Here is a 13545-nt window from a genome sequence, read left to right on the forward strand (position 1 = left end):
TTGATTGTAAAAATAAAAAAACATGGATTTTCATCAACAAAATAGCAAAAAACAAAACAAAATAATTCCCTATCCCTTACATTAAAAAAAAATATAGGATCAAGAGAAAAACAACCTAGTCTGGAGGCCTCCTGCCAACACAAGTTTTTAGCAAGTCCACTGGAGTTTTCTGGAAACGACTTGTGTTTTCTTACCTCCAGGCGTCGGATGATCTCCCGCAGCGGAAGGGCCGACTCCTGTCCGCCGATGAACGTGGTCGTGGGCAGGTGGAAGACCTTGTCCAGGTCAGACTCGTCCAAGCCGTAGAACCCTACGGGGGTGAGGAGAGACGGGCACAGCCATACGGGGGCCACAGTTTAGGAAAAGGGGGAGGGACTCCCCAGGGGAGAGAAAAAAGAAGAACAAAATCATAAAAACCTCTGTTATGTACGAAAATAAATACTATATTACAGCCAGAAACACAAACTTTAGCAACAAACAGAAGCTGAGTATATTACTGGCATCACAGGTAAAGGAGAATAAATTCATATGATGCATATATTAGTCCAGTGCACCAATTATTTATAATTTAGAGAAAAATGTATTTCAAGGTCCCACAGACACAAAGCAATTTAGCTTTGAAAAGGCACTGGGTAAGTCAATCAGAAAGCAAATGAAAAATAGTTAAGGAGAGAATTCAAGTAGAAAATGAGGATCTGGACTAGACTAGGTCATATATGTCTTAATGGCGATGGCATTTGTATGTGGTGAGTGGAAGCTAGGAGACTGAGAAGTGAGGGACAGTCACCAAGAAGCCCAGTGGCCTGCGGGAGAGCTGCCAGGCAGCAGGACAGAGGCTTCCACAGCCACCTCTGATGAAGGACGGCGCCGTCTCCTGGAAGACCTCCAACTGCACATGAAGACCCATTCTCCAGACAGCGCTCGTAAGTCACAGATCTGATTATCGCTCTCCCCAGTCCAATACCGACACGTATTTACTGACTAATTGCTAAGGAACCGACTATCACTGACTCATCACTGCTATTTGCTGAGCACCACGTGCAAGGTGCCTCCTCATCTGAAAGCATATTTCAAACTGACAAACATGTGATGGAGTGGAGGGGCTCTTTCCAGGGCATTATGCGCTTGTTTCATGTTGCAATAATTATCAAAGGGGAAGAGACTTGGAGGAAAACTGTCCAGTGACACTATAGGTTAGGCTCCCACCCACAAGATATTGGCTGGAGTGAGGCAAGGTGCAGGTCACAATCCCAGACGCCAGGATGAAATGTGAAACGAGCACCCCCAGTCTCTAACACCTGACTGTGCAAGATCAGACTGTCTCCCATTTCCTGGCCTAATTAAGTGTAAATAAGACAGAGGGCCCAGTAAGGGACCTAAGCAGTCGCTTGCAAACACAGCTGTGTATCCAAATCTCTAGGGAATTTGGGAGAGTTGTAAAAATGCACATTTCCAGGCTCCAATGCCAGGACTTGACTCAGCTGGTCATGGATGGGCCATGAACATTCCCGGATGATCCTATTCAAGCTGGCTTGGGAACGACAGCTTTTATTTATCTAATGCTCTAGGACACTTTTCTTTTTTAAGTTTTAAAAGCAAATTCTATGTTTTTCAACCTTGTTTTGTTTTATTAAAACAAAAGCAACCTGGCTTTTTTTCACCTTGGGGTGGAGGCGGTGGTGATGGTAGAGTGGCTTGGTTAAGCTATGCACCTGTTTCCTGCTGTTATTCTATCAAGAATGAGGATGGGCCATCACGTGGGCTTGATAAAGCATGGCTCTGGCCCTTCACAGCCCACCTCTCAGTGTTTATGGAGGAAAACCAGAGTTATTTGGGGGACACTTTTCCTAGCTCATGGGAACACTCAGCAGTGGGGGCTCAGGGAACGGGGGTATCCAAAGAGTGCACACTCTGTTGGGAACATTTTGAACATTTTGATTGTGGAGTTAACCAATGACCTGTGTGTCCCAGAGGAGAACGTGGGCTTGTCGTGACCTTTCAGCATGAAGAGCCCTCTGCCTCACCATATGTGTGATTTTTCATTTCCATCACCGTGAACTGATCATTCTTGGGCTCTGCTACTGAACTTCAAAACTGCTGGCCTTGCTTCTGAGTTCTTCAGTCATTGAGAACTTAAATCTACAGACGTCTGGGAAGGTAGTATAGACATATTCCTACCTATTCCCCCACCAAGTGCAACTTAAAACCCCAGATATCATATATAAAACAGATGTAAGATGACGCCAAAGGGTGGAGAAAAAAGCCAACCAGCCAAGGAGGTCCCTGGGTTTCCTTTTGGGCTCCCATATCCCAGACTTGGAGCAAAGAATGTGTAAATTTCTACAGGTGTAGACAGAAAAAGCCCCAACAAAAGCTGCTCTCTTTAAAGGACCAGGAGAAAGGCAGCCTCGCAGGACAGAAAACTTTTAGACTGTAACTGCTCTGCTCCACCCAAACATACAGAACACACTGCAGCTCCATCAACACCCTTGCCAGGCTGCAGTGCACTCTGACCTCTGACCCCACCCAAAGGTTTCAGAAAAGGCCCAAGAGGAAGCCCAAACTTTCATTTCCTCTGGGAGGTAATGCACTAGCCCACTCCCCCACCCTAATGTCAACAGAGACTTTGGGGCCCAGAATGTCCATCTCCACTGGGGAGTAACTAGGTGGGCCCCTCCCTACCAGAGCAGTGTTCAGAGGAGCCTTGCTATAACAAAGATTTAAACAAGATCCCATCTCATAATACCCAAAATGTCCTGGTTTCAATATAAAAAAAAAAAAAAAAGAAAAATCACTTATAACAAGAACCAGGAATATGTCAGATTGAACGAGAAAAGATAATCAATAGACACTAACACCAAAATGACACAGATGTTAGAATTATCTAAGATTCTCAAGAAGCCATTATCAAATAATTTCAGTGAGCAATTAAAACATGAGAGACATGAAAAAAAAAAATTAAGTCTCAGCAAAGACATAGAAAGTCTCTGCAAAAAATTAAGATACAAAGAAGCACCAAATGGGAAATTTTGAAACTGCAAAATATAATAACCCAAATTAAAACTTAGTAAATGGGCTCAATGGCATTATCAGAGGACAGAGGATCAGTGAACTTAAAGGGAGAACAACAGAAATAAACCAACCTGAAGAATACAGAGAAAACAGACTGGGGGGAAAAAAAAGGGAAGAAAGTCCTGGGGACATGTGATGCTGTAACAAAAGATTTCAGTTGTTCTGATGAATCCTGGAAGGAGAAGAGAAAGCGGGAGGCTGAAAACTTCCCAAATATGGCAAAAGACTTACCCCACAGACTCAAGAAGCTCAGTGAACTCACAGAATAAAGCCAAAGAAATCCGTGTCAAAATATGTTACAATTAAACTTCTGAATTTAAAGACAAAGAAAAAATCTTGAAAGCAGCCAGAATATAGTGACACTTTGCCTAGAGGGCAAAACAACTCAAATAACAGTGGATTTCTCAACAGAGGACAAAACAACTCAAATAATAGTGGATTTCTCAATAGAAGCCATGGAGACCAGAAGTAGCACCACACTTACCAAGAGCTGAAAGAAAAGAATTGTTTCCCCATAATCCTATATACAGTGATAATATCCTATAGGAATGAAGGAGAAATCAAAACATTTTCAGATGAAGAGAACTAAAAGAATCTGTCATCCTAAATGAATGGCTAAAAGAAGTTGTAAACAGAAAGGAAATGATATCAGAAGGAATCAGACAGGAAGAAGGAAGAAAGAACATGGAACTAAAAAATACAGGTAAATAAAAGACTTTTCCTTCTCCTTGTGGGTCTTCTAAATTATGTTTGATGATTGAAGCAAAATTTGTAATATTATCTGATGCAGTTCTAAACATATGTAGAGGAAATATTTAAGATAATTATATATTTTACATGGAGAGAATGAAGGGATGTAAAGGGAGGTAAGTACACTTCACTTGAACTGGTAAAATGATGACACCATTAGATTGTGATAAGTTATGTAGTGATATAACACCTAAACAGCCACTAAAAAGGCTAAAAACCACTAAAAACACAAAGAGATATGATAAAAGACTATATATAAATAAAAATGGAATTTTTAAAGTATAGGTTTAAAAACCTATAGGAAGTCAGGATAAAAAAGCAGAGAAATGAATAGGGACAAACAAAATGAAGGATAAAATGGTAGACTTAAGCCCTAACATATCAATAGTTACATTAAATATAAATGGTCTACTTAAATGACAGAGACTGATGGAGTGGATTAAAAAAACAGGACCCAACTATATGCTTGACTTCAAATACAGTGATTTAGGCAGATTGAAAGCAAAAGGATGGAAGAAGATATGTCATGTAAAACATGTCCAACAAAAGCAGGAGTAGCTATATTATCATCAGATAAAGTATACATTAGAGCAAGGAAAATTACTAGAGACAGAGAGGGACATTGTATGATAAAAAGATCAAGCCACCCAGAAGACATAGCAATCCTAAGTGTGTGTGCACCAAACAACAGAGATGCAAAATATGTGAAAAAAAAAAACCCCTGAGGACTGAAAAGAGACAAATCCACAGTTTGTCTGGAGATTTCAAAGCCCTTCACTCCATAATCGATTAAAAAAGTAGATAGAAAGTTGCCAAAGATATAGAAAGACTCTACAACTGACAGGATCTAATGGACATTTATAGAACACTTCACCAAACAACAGCAGAGTATGCATTCTTTCCAAATGTCCATGGAACACATGCCAATTCAGACAATATAGTGGGCCATAAAAACACCTCAACAAATTTAGCAGAACTGAGGGACTTCCCTGGTGGTCCAGTGGTTAAGCATCTGCCTTCCAATTCAGGGGATGCAGGTTCGATCCCCGGTCGGGGAACCAGGATCCCACATGCCACGGGGCAACTAAGCCCGCGCGCCACAACTAGAGAGAAGCCAGTGCGATGCAACTGGAGAAGCCCACGTGCTGTAACAAAAGATCCTGCATGCTGCGACTAAGGCTCGACGAAGCCAAAAACAAAAAAATTTAGCAGAACTGAAATTATGTGGAGTACATTCTCCAACAACAATGGAATCAAACTAGAGAATCAATAAGAGAAAGATAAAAGGAAAATCTCCAAACTCTTGGAAACTAAACAACACCTTCTAAATAATCCATGAGTCAAAGAAGAAATATTAAGGGGTATCAAAAAATACACTGAACTGAATGGAAATGAAAATACAACATGTCAAAGTTTGTAGAACAGCTAAAGCAGTTCTGAGAGGGGAATTTACAGCAGTAAATGCAAACATTAGAGAAGAGGAAAAGGCTCTAATCAGTAATCTATAAGATCTTACCACAAGAGCCTAGAAAAAGAAGGAAAAAAAAAAAAACAATACAAAGAAAGCAGAAGTACGGAAATAAAGATAAGAGCAGAAATCAATGAAATTGAAAACAGCAAAACAGAAAAATCAATGAAACAGCTGGTTCTTTGGAAAGATCAGTAACACTGACAAACTTCTAACAGGACTAACAAAGAAAAAGAGAAGACACAAATTACCAATATCAGGAATAAAAGGGGATATCAATACAGATCCTGCAGATATCAAAAAGATACTAAGGGAATACTATGAACAACATACACTTGACAACTCACATGTAAACAAACCATTCCTAGAACAACACAAACTGCTGTTACCCACCCACAGATAATCTGAATAGCTCTAACTTTTAAAGAAATTGAATTCATAAATAAAAAGCTTCTGAAAAAGAAATCCAAACCCAGATGGTTTTGCTGGGGAATTCTACTGGATGTTTAAAGAAGAATTAACACCAACTCTACACAATCTCTTTCAAGAATTAGAGTAGGAAGAAAACTTCTCAGCTTATTTTACAAAGCTAGAATTACCCTGATACCAAGAGCAGACAAAGACAGTCAGAAAAAAATTACAGACCAATATTCCCTACAAATACAGACGCAAATACATATATATAGATGCAGCAATATGCAAAAACAATTATATACCATGACCAATTGAGGTTTATTCCAGCAGTACATGAAGTTTGGTTTAATATTTGAAAATCAATCGATGTAATCCAACATTGATCAGGAACAAAGCAAGGATGTTCATTCTTATGCCTCTTAGTCAACATGGTACTGGAAGGTCCAACCAGGGCAATTGGGCAAGAAAAGGAAATAAAAGGCAAACAGATTGGAAACGAAGAAATAATTGTTCCTATTTTCAAGTGAGATGATTGTCTACCCAAAAAATTCTGAAGAATCTACTAAAAAAAAAAAGTCCTAGAATAAATGAGCTCAGCAAGGTCACAGGACACAACATAAAAACAATCAATTGTACTTCTAGATATTAGTAATGAATAGATGGACACTAAATTTTTTTTAAAAAAGGAAGTACTGACATGTAAATCTAACAGAACATGTACAGAATTTGTATGCTGAAAACTACAAAAAGCTGATGAAAGAAATCAAAGATCTAAATAAGTGAGACATACTATGTTCATGGATTGACGGGCAACATAGTAAAGACGTCAATTCTCCTTAAATTGATCTATAGGTTTAACACAATTCCTACCAAAATGTCAGCAAGAGTTTCTGTAAATGTAGACAAGCTTATTCTAAAATTTACATGGAAAGAGATAGGCCCTAGAACAGCCAAGGCAATTCTGGAAAAGGAAAATAAAAGTTCAGCAGCTACAGTAATCAAGACAGTGTGGTACTGGTGGAGAGACACACCTATTAAAAGAATAGAGAACCCGGAAACAGACCCACTGAATAAGGCCAACTGATTTTTGATAAAAGTGTATAAAATCAATTCAATGATAAGAAAGACAAACTTTTCAGTTAATGGTGCTGGAGCGATTGACATCCACAGGCCCAAAATAAACAAACCTTGATCTAAACTTCATATCCTATACAGAAATGAACTCAAAATGGATCATAGATTTAAATGTTAAATGCAAAACTATAAAACCTTTAGAAAAATACAGAGGAGAAAATCTTCAGGATCTAGAGCTAAGAAAAGAGTTCTTAAACTTGATACCAAAAATATGATCTTATGGATCATGGGAAAATTGATACACTGGACTATAGAGTTTAAAACTTTTGCTCTGTAAAAGACTCTATTAGCCAAAGAACAGAAACAACATAAAGGTCCTTCAATGAGTAAATGGTTAAAACAATTCTGGGACATCTATGGAGAGGAATGCTACTCAGCAATTAAGAAGGAAAAAACTAGTGTTAGAAAATCATGTTGACTGAAAAATGCCAATTCCAAAATGTTACATACTGTGATTTGTAAAACATTCTTGAAATGACAACATTATAGAAATGCAGCACAGAACAGTGGTTGCCAGGGGTCAAACATGGGGGTGGGGTAGAAGGGGAGTAAGTGTGGCTACAGAGGGGCAGCAGGAATGACCGCTGGAGTGATGTAGACTCTGTGGCTTGACTGCTGTCAGTGTTGGTATCCTGGTGTGATGTACTATGGTTTACAAGATGGTACCACTGAGGGAACTGGCTGAAAGGCATATGAGAATGTCTCCGTTATTTTTCATAACTGCATACAATTATTTCAAAATGAAAAGTTTAATCAAAATTAGAGTCTCACAGACATTATAAGATGGAGGAAAAAGAGAACTTCTGAGTGACACCAGGCATGGAAGGAAGACTGGCCACTGGGGTGAGTGACAGCAGGCAGATGACCCCCGGCTCCCCACTCTGGATTCTTCAAAGGTGCTCTGCCCAGAACCAAGGGTCATTAAGGATTCCTTACTTCATTAAGTAACTTTTTATCAGTACTTCAGTTGTCCTTCAAACATGGGAGGATCAAAAGGGAAAAAATGCCCAGGAAGCAGAATCTGAAAGAATCCAGAGTCCAGTCAAAGGCACAGTGCAGGACGTGGAGGAAAGGACGTGCCAACATGCAGCATGTAGTGCGGCCTCGGGTCCCCGCTGGCTACAGCAGGAGCTAGAGACAGCCTACGCTGAAGACGGAAGCCCGGCGAAGCGACGGTGAGACACACGTGGAGGTGAAAATGCTCTTCAGAACACAAATGGACAGAAGCTAATATGACATGGTGAGTAGCTCTACCTGTTGGATAACAGCCAAATGACAGGAAAAACATATCTCAAGACAATTAACAAACTTCAAAACACTCGACAGAGTTGTGTCAACTTTCCCCAAATTGCATGCTGGGGAAAGATGCACATCCTGTTCAAATGAACTCCTCAGCTCCAGAAAAGTGAAAGGCTCGTTATTTTCATACCTCCTACTGTTAGCATTCGAAGTCGTTCCTTGAAAACTGCAAGATCTGAGAGGCAGAGTGGGATAGCATGGGTGAGCGCGGAGGGAAAAAGACAGGTGAGAGTTAGTTTAAAAAAACCCAAAACACCCAAAACCCTACACCATTACTGCAGGAACAGGTAGCACAAACACTGTCACACAGACATAGACACTGAAGGAGAACAAGGGAGGGGGGATAGGTGGTCTGAGAGCTACTTTGATAAACATGGAAACGGTTCATGAACAGCTGGAATAAGGTGAATCTGAAGGAGGGAAAGGCAGCTCCCTGAGACTGAGAAGCCACCGTGTGGCGGCAGCTGAGACTTCCTCACTTCCCCACCCTGAACAAGTGGCCGACACAGAGCTCTCCTGGGAAGTCAAATCCACCCAGTCCAGACTGCTTTGGGATGAAAAAACTGGGGAAAAGAAAATGAAAAAGCCTAATTATTGAGCCCCATTCCTCAGAACTGGAGCATCAGGCAGCAGACTAGACCCAAAACCTCAAGCTCCTGCTGGACTCTAAAGAGTAGAAGGTAGGTCCTCGGTCTCCCGTCTCGAGAAGGTAGAACCAGGATGGAGGAACTCATCTGCTGAGGACACAGGCCGAGAGCCACACACGTGCACAGATGCACACACTCCTGCCCCACACCTGGAAGCTTGCCTGGCGCTAGTGAAAATCAAGATGTTGATCTGGACACACAGAATACCTCCTGACGCTGGTTCCCTGGGAGGGTGGGCCTGAGGACTGAGGGGTCAGAGCATGGTCACTGGCACTGTGGCTGCTCCCTGCCCTGGGAGTAGAGAGGAAGGCCAGACAATGCATCCTTGGACGCTGATGGCAAGAGCTCTGACTCAGAGAGGACGGAGACGCCTGCTCTGAGCGGGTAAAGCTCTCCTCCTCGCCCTCGAGGACGGCAGCACCTACCAAAGACCTCAGAGCAAGGGGCTCTCAAGACAATGGAACGTCCAGGTCCTGCACAAAAGCATGGATGCTTTGCTTAAGCCAAGGATGAAGACTCTTCATTTTTTTCCTTCAATCCTCATAATCAAGACATAGGACCACGCCAAGGAGCCATAAGCGTTGCCTGTGGGACTATCTCCCCACCTCTCCCGCCACCTCCCCACGCGCCGCTGGCCTCAAAGGGAACTGCAAATGTGCGTGTGTTAAAAAAAATCTAGGGACTTCCCTGGTGGCGCAGTGGTTAAGAATCCGCCTGCCAATGCACAGGACACGTTCGAGCCCTGGTCTGGGAAGATCCCACATGCCGCAGAGCAACTAAGCCCGTGTGCCACGACTACTGAGCCTGCGCTCTAGAGCCCGCGAGCCACAACTACTGAGCCCACGTGCCACAACTACTGAAGCCCACGCGCCTAGAGCCCGTGCTCCGCAACAAGAGAAGCCACCACAATGAGAAGCCCGTGCACCGCAACGAAGAGTAGCCCACACGCAGCAACAAAGACCCAATGCAGCCAAAAAATAATAAAATTAAAAAAAAAAAAATCTAAAGGCAATATGGTAAAATGTTTACATCTGTTCACTCTGGGTACTGGATATGTGGATGCTTTTATTTTTATCTGCACTTTTTGGATATTTTTAAAATAAAATACGAAGAAAAGACACAAACCAAAGGAGAGTGGAAAGAGAATAGATATTTTGGTTGTCATTTACAGAAAGCACAAGGGATTCCCAGCACCTGAGCACTTTAAAACATTTTTAAAAATTACTTCTTGATGAGCACAAGATGCTCTGCTGGAGAGACAGAGAACGGCTGAGATTTGGCCGTGTTGTTTCTAAGCGAAGCATAGACGGCAAGAAGCAAGGATGTGCCTTGGTCTGCCAGTTCCTGGGCATCCAGGAGGGAGGAAACCCCTGCAGGGGGATGTACCCACAATGACCTTAGCTTGGCCTGCCCTCCTGAGTCACTTGGGGAACCTGATCCCAACTCTTCACTCAGTGGTCTGGTGGCACCACACACTCCACACAGCAGCCAATAAATGCTAAGTAAACTGCTCTCTATTGTTCTGAAATTATGAAAGCAGATTAAAATTCAACTCTATTTTTAGCTCATTCTTCCCAGCCATCAAGGGGGCAAAACTCAACCAGAAAGAACGTTCTGGAAGGTCAGAAGGGTGGGAAGACTTCATGTCCTGCTGTGCTGGACATGAAGTAGCTAAAATGTTGCCATAATTTGGACTTTTGAATTGCCCTTTTAACTATTTAACTCAAGTTCATTTCCTAAGTTTGACAATTTGCAAACACTAATGGTAAACAGAAGTTTCACACCTTCCTCTCTTTTATTTATAGAATTTGTTTTGAGTTCTCCTTTAATTATGTTTAAATCTCACATTTAAGTAAATTTCAATCATTTTTGTCACTGTGAATAGTTATACTATAGAATTTATACAGAAACCACAGACGATGGCATTTTTAAGCTGGAATCTAACTCAAATGCTGCACTTGGAAGAGGAGAGGAAACTGAGGGCAAGAGCTGATGAGAACTTTCTCCACGTCCCCACCCAGCCAAGGGCAGCTCTGCTGAGGTCAGAAACAAGACTGCCCCACGCCCCGTCCTCACCCCAGCGAAGCAAGGACTGGATGCCAGCGCAGGACTGCAGCCTGGAGGGGAAAGAGCACACAGGCTGTGTGGAGTTGATTTGTTTCTACTGAAGGTGGCAACAACCCACAACCCCGACCCCAAGGGACTCGCTGTCAAAAGCTGCACGCTGACCTTTCTTTAGGGCCAACCAGGAGAGGCCTCGCTAGGAAACCTGATCCCATCTGGAGACTTCCTGCCTCTCCCTAGGGAGGAATGTGGAATGTGTGCCCAGGCATCTCAGGTTGGAGCTCAACTCTCCTCCACCCGACGTGTGGTCGACGGCACAGCCTGGCATAAATCAAGATGCGCTTCTGGGGGCCACCTGGAACCTGGCTCCTAACATAACACATGCTGGGAAAAGGCCCCCCTTTCCTAAGCAGTCACTGCACAATTCTAGAACATAACCCACACCTAACTGAGAAACTGTTCTAACATTAATTTTTAAATTTTAATCAAAATAATCAATAACCCCACCATCTCAATGATATTTCTGTTGCATTCACAGTATGTTCTGTGTGCACGTGTCTCATGGTGACCCTGACATGCTGGGACCATCCAGGAGCTGGAGCATGTCGGCCAAGTCTGCTGTCTACCTGTTAACACTCTCTCTACCTGTCACTGCAGGGGCCATGAGTATTTCTAGGATGTTAGCATAGGGAACCTAGGCCAGCGTTTCCCAACCTTCTCAGAATTGGTCAGAAAAGGGCAAGAACTCAGTGGAAACTCTTCATATTTTCCACCTTATTAAAAAAATTTTGAGAGGACATCAGCCCCGCTCGCCCTGCAGACCTGCACTGGCTAGCGCTGCCCTTGGGAACGGCTTCCTGACTTCACCCAAGGCTCGCAGCTGCTCCTCCCCCCCGTGTGCTGCTCCAGCAACAGCACAATGCTCAAATACATGGGGGGTGATCACCGCCTGGGCCTCGGTTTCCCCACAAGAGGATGGAGAAATTGTGCTGCATCCACCGGGAGAAAGGAAGGGCAGCTCAGAGGTGTCATGAGTGGGACGCAAGCTTGGGGAAGGCTTCTGTGCAACAGAGGACACCGCTGCAGTCACTCACTTACCCCAGACCAACACGTGGGCCACGCTGACCACCCCCCCCACTTTGGCAGGTCCCTGCACCGGAGCTACCCTGCTTCCTCGTCACTCAGGTTGCACCCCAGTCCTTACTACTACCAACTCCTGTGGGACCGACTCTGGGTTATTTGCTCCATTTCTTGGTTTCTAAATATATATCTTTACCAGAGAGACCAGCAGCTACTTATCTCAAAAGATGGTTAATAATCACAGTAGCTCACACCTTCATGGAGCTTAGTAAGCTCCAGGCACTATTCTAAGGAGTTTATTTACTTCTGAAACAACCTAACAGATGAGAAGACAGAGACAGAGGCACACAGCTAGCCCTGGCAGAGCCGGGCTTCCACATAGGGAGCTGGCTCGAACCCAGGCCCTGAGGTTCGGATAAGATGGTGGGCAGGAAAGTGCTCTAGGGACTGTCCAGTGTCCCTGAACAGAGCAGTCACATTGGACCAGCTGTTTTCATGAAGACCTACATACATCAAGGGTGAGATAATTCAAGACTAACTTTCCTACGCTAATCCCATTGATCATGACCTTTATGTCACACTATTTTGAATTCTCAGGATGCAGTGCCCTTTTCTCCTGCACAGGAGGGGGCTGCCGCCCAGCTCTCTCCTGGTGTTTCTGAAGGGCTCACAGCTGGAGGATGCCCAGTCTTCCTCAAATGAGCGCAGGAAGTTCTGGGCCACCTCTGTGTGTCTCTGGCTTATGACCCTCGCCATGCTGACGCAGAACCTCACAGAGGCACACTCGGGGCACTATTCCAGAGTTGGATGTAAGGCAAGGCCGAGATGGCCAAGAAAGAACTAGAAAGAATGACAGAGGTCCTGCCTCTGCCCCTGCCCCTGATGAGAGCTGTGAACCGAGGAGCCAGGCAGCATCAACAGGCCTGGGGGCTCTCACCCTTCACAGACTCCTGGGCTGGGGTGGCCTGGGGGGGCACTTCCAAGAAAGCCCCGCCTGAGCCTGTGGGCTGCGGCGGGCGCCATCCCACCCTGACCAGTCTCGAGTGGGACAGAGAAGAGCTCCAGGCTCCCCAGGCAGTGCTAATGAGCTGCGAACCACCGAAAAAGGTCCGTTTTGATACCAAGAAACTAGCAACCAGGGATGGCACAAGGAACAGGGGAGATGCAGTTTCAGACGGGAGAAGGAGACCCCATCTCCCCTGTGCCTTTCTTGTTTAAATGCTTGACTGTGCATGGGAACGCCAGCCTCTGTGGCCTGTGCCGGGCTGGCTCTGCAGTCATCCTTTTCTGGAGAGACAGCTCCAGGGCACAGGACCTTGCGCTCTCATCAGGCAGCTGGTGCCCTGGGGCTCGCAGGCCTCTCACGTAGGGGCGGGTGCTCTGCCCTGCCCTAAGCACCTGGAGGGGACTCACGGTGCTGAGGGGGCTTCAGCACCGGTGAGCACAGCTTGGGTCGGGCCTGGGTGCTGCGGGGACTAAGTGGCGAGCAAGAGGAAAGGAGCTCCAAGCGTCCTGGGGGACACTGCAAAGAGAAGCTCACTTCTGGGGTGCACTAAGTTGTCACCACTCAATAAAGTAGCAGGATTAAGCTCATGTCCTGCCGACAATCTGAACTGG

General features: G+C 44.3%; 1 protein-coding gene across 5 annotated transcripts in view; it reads right to left on the bottom strand.

The window, feature by feature from the left end:
- OGDH (oxoglutarate dehydrogenase) overlaps positions 1 to 13545 on the bottom strand; it is a 75445-nt gene that overhangs the window by 29804 nt on the left and 32096 nt on the right. For 3 of the 5 annotated variants that reach the window (XM_082399737.1, XM_082399738.1, XM_082399739.1), the window contains exons 5-6: positions 8268 to 8312; positions 195 to 310 (exon numbers count right to left, since the gene is read on the bottom strand). In XM_082399737.1, coding sequence (XP_082255863.1) covers positions 195 to 310; positions 8268 to 8312 — 161 coding nt within the window. The remainder of the gene's footprint in view (positions 1 to 194; positions 311 to 8267; positions 8313 to 13545) is intronic. The other 2 variants (XM_082399740.1, XM_082399741.1) reach the window with 1 other exon arrangement.

This window comes from Balaenoptera borealis (assembly GCF_965194805.1).
Source record: "Balaenoptera borealis genome assembly, chromosome: 7".
Taxonomy (NCBI): Eukaryota; Metazoa; Chordata; class Mammalia; order Artiodactyla; family Balaenopteridae; genus Balaenoptera; species Balaenoptera borealis.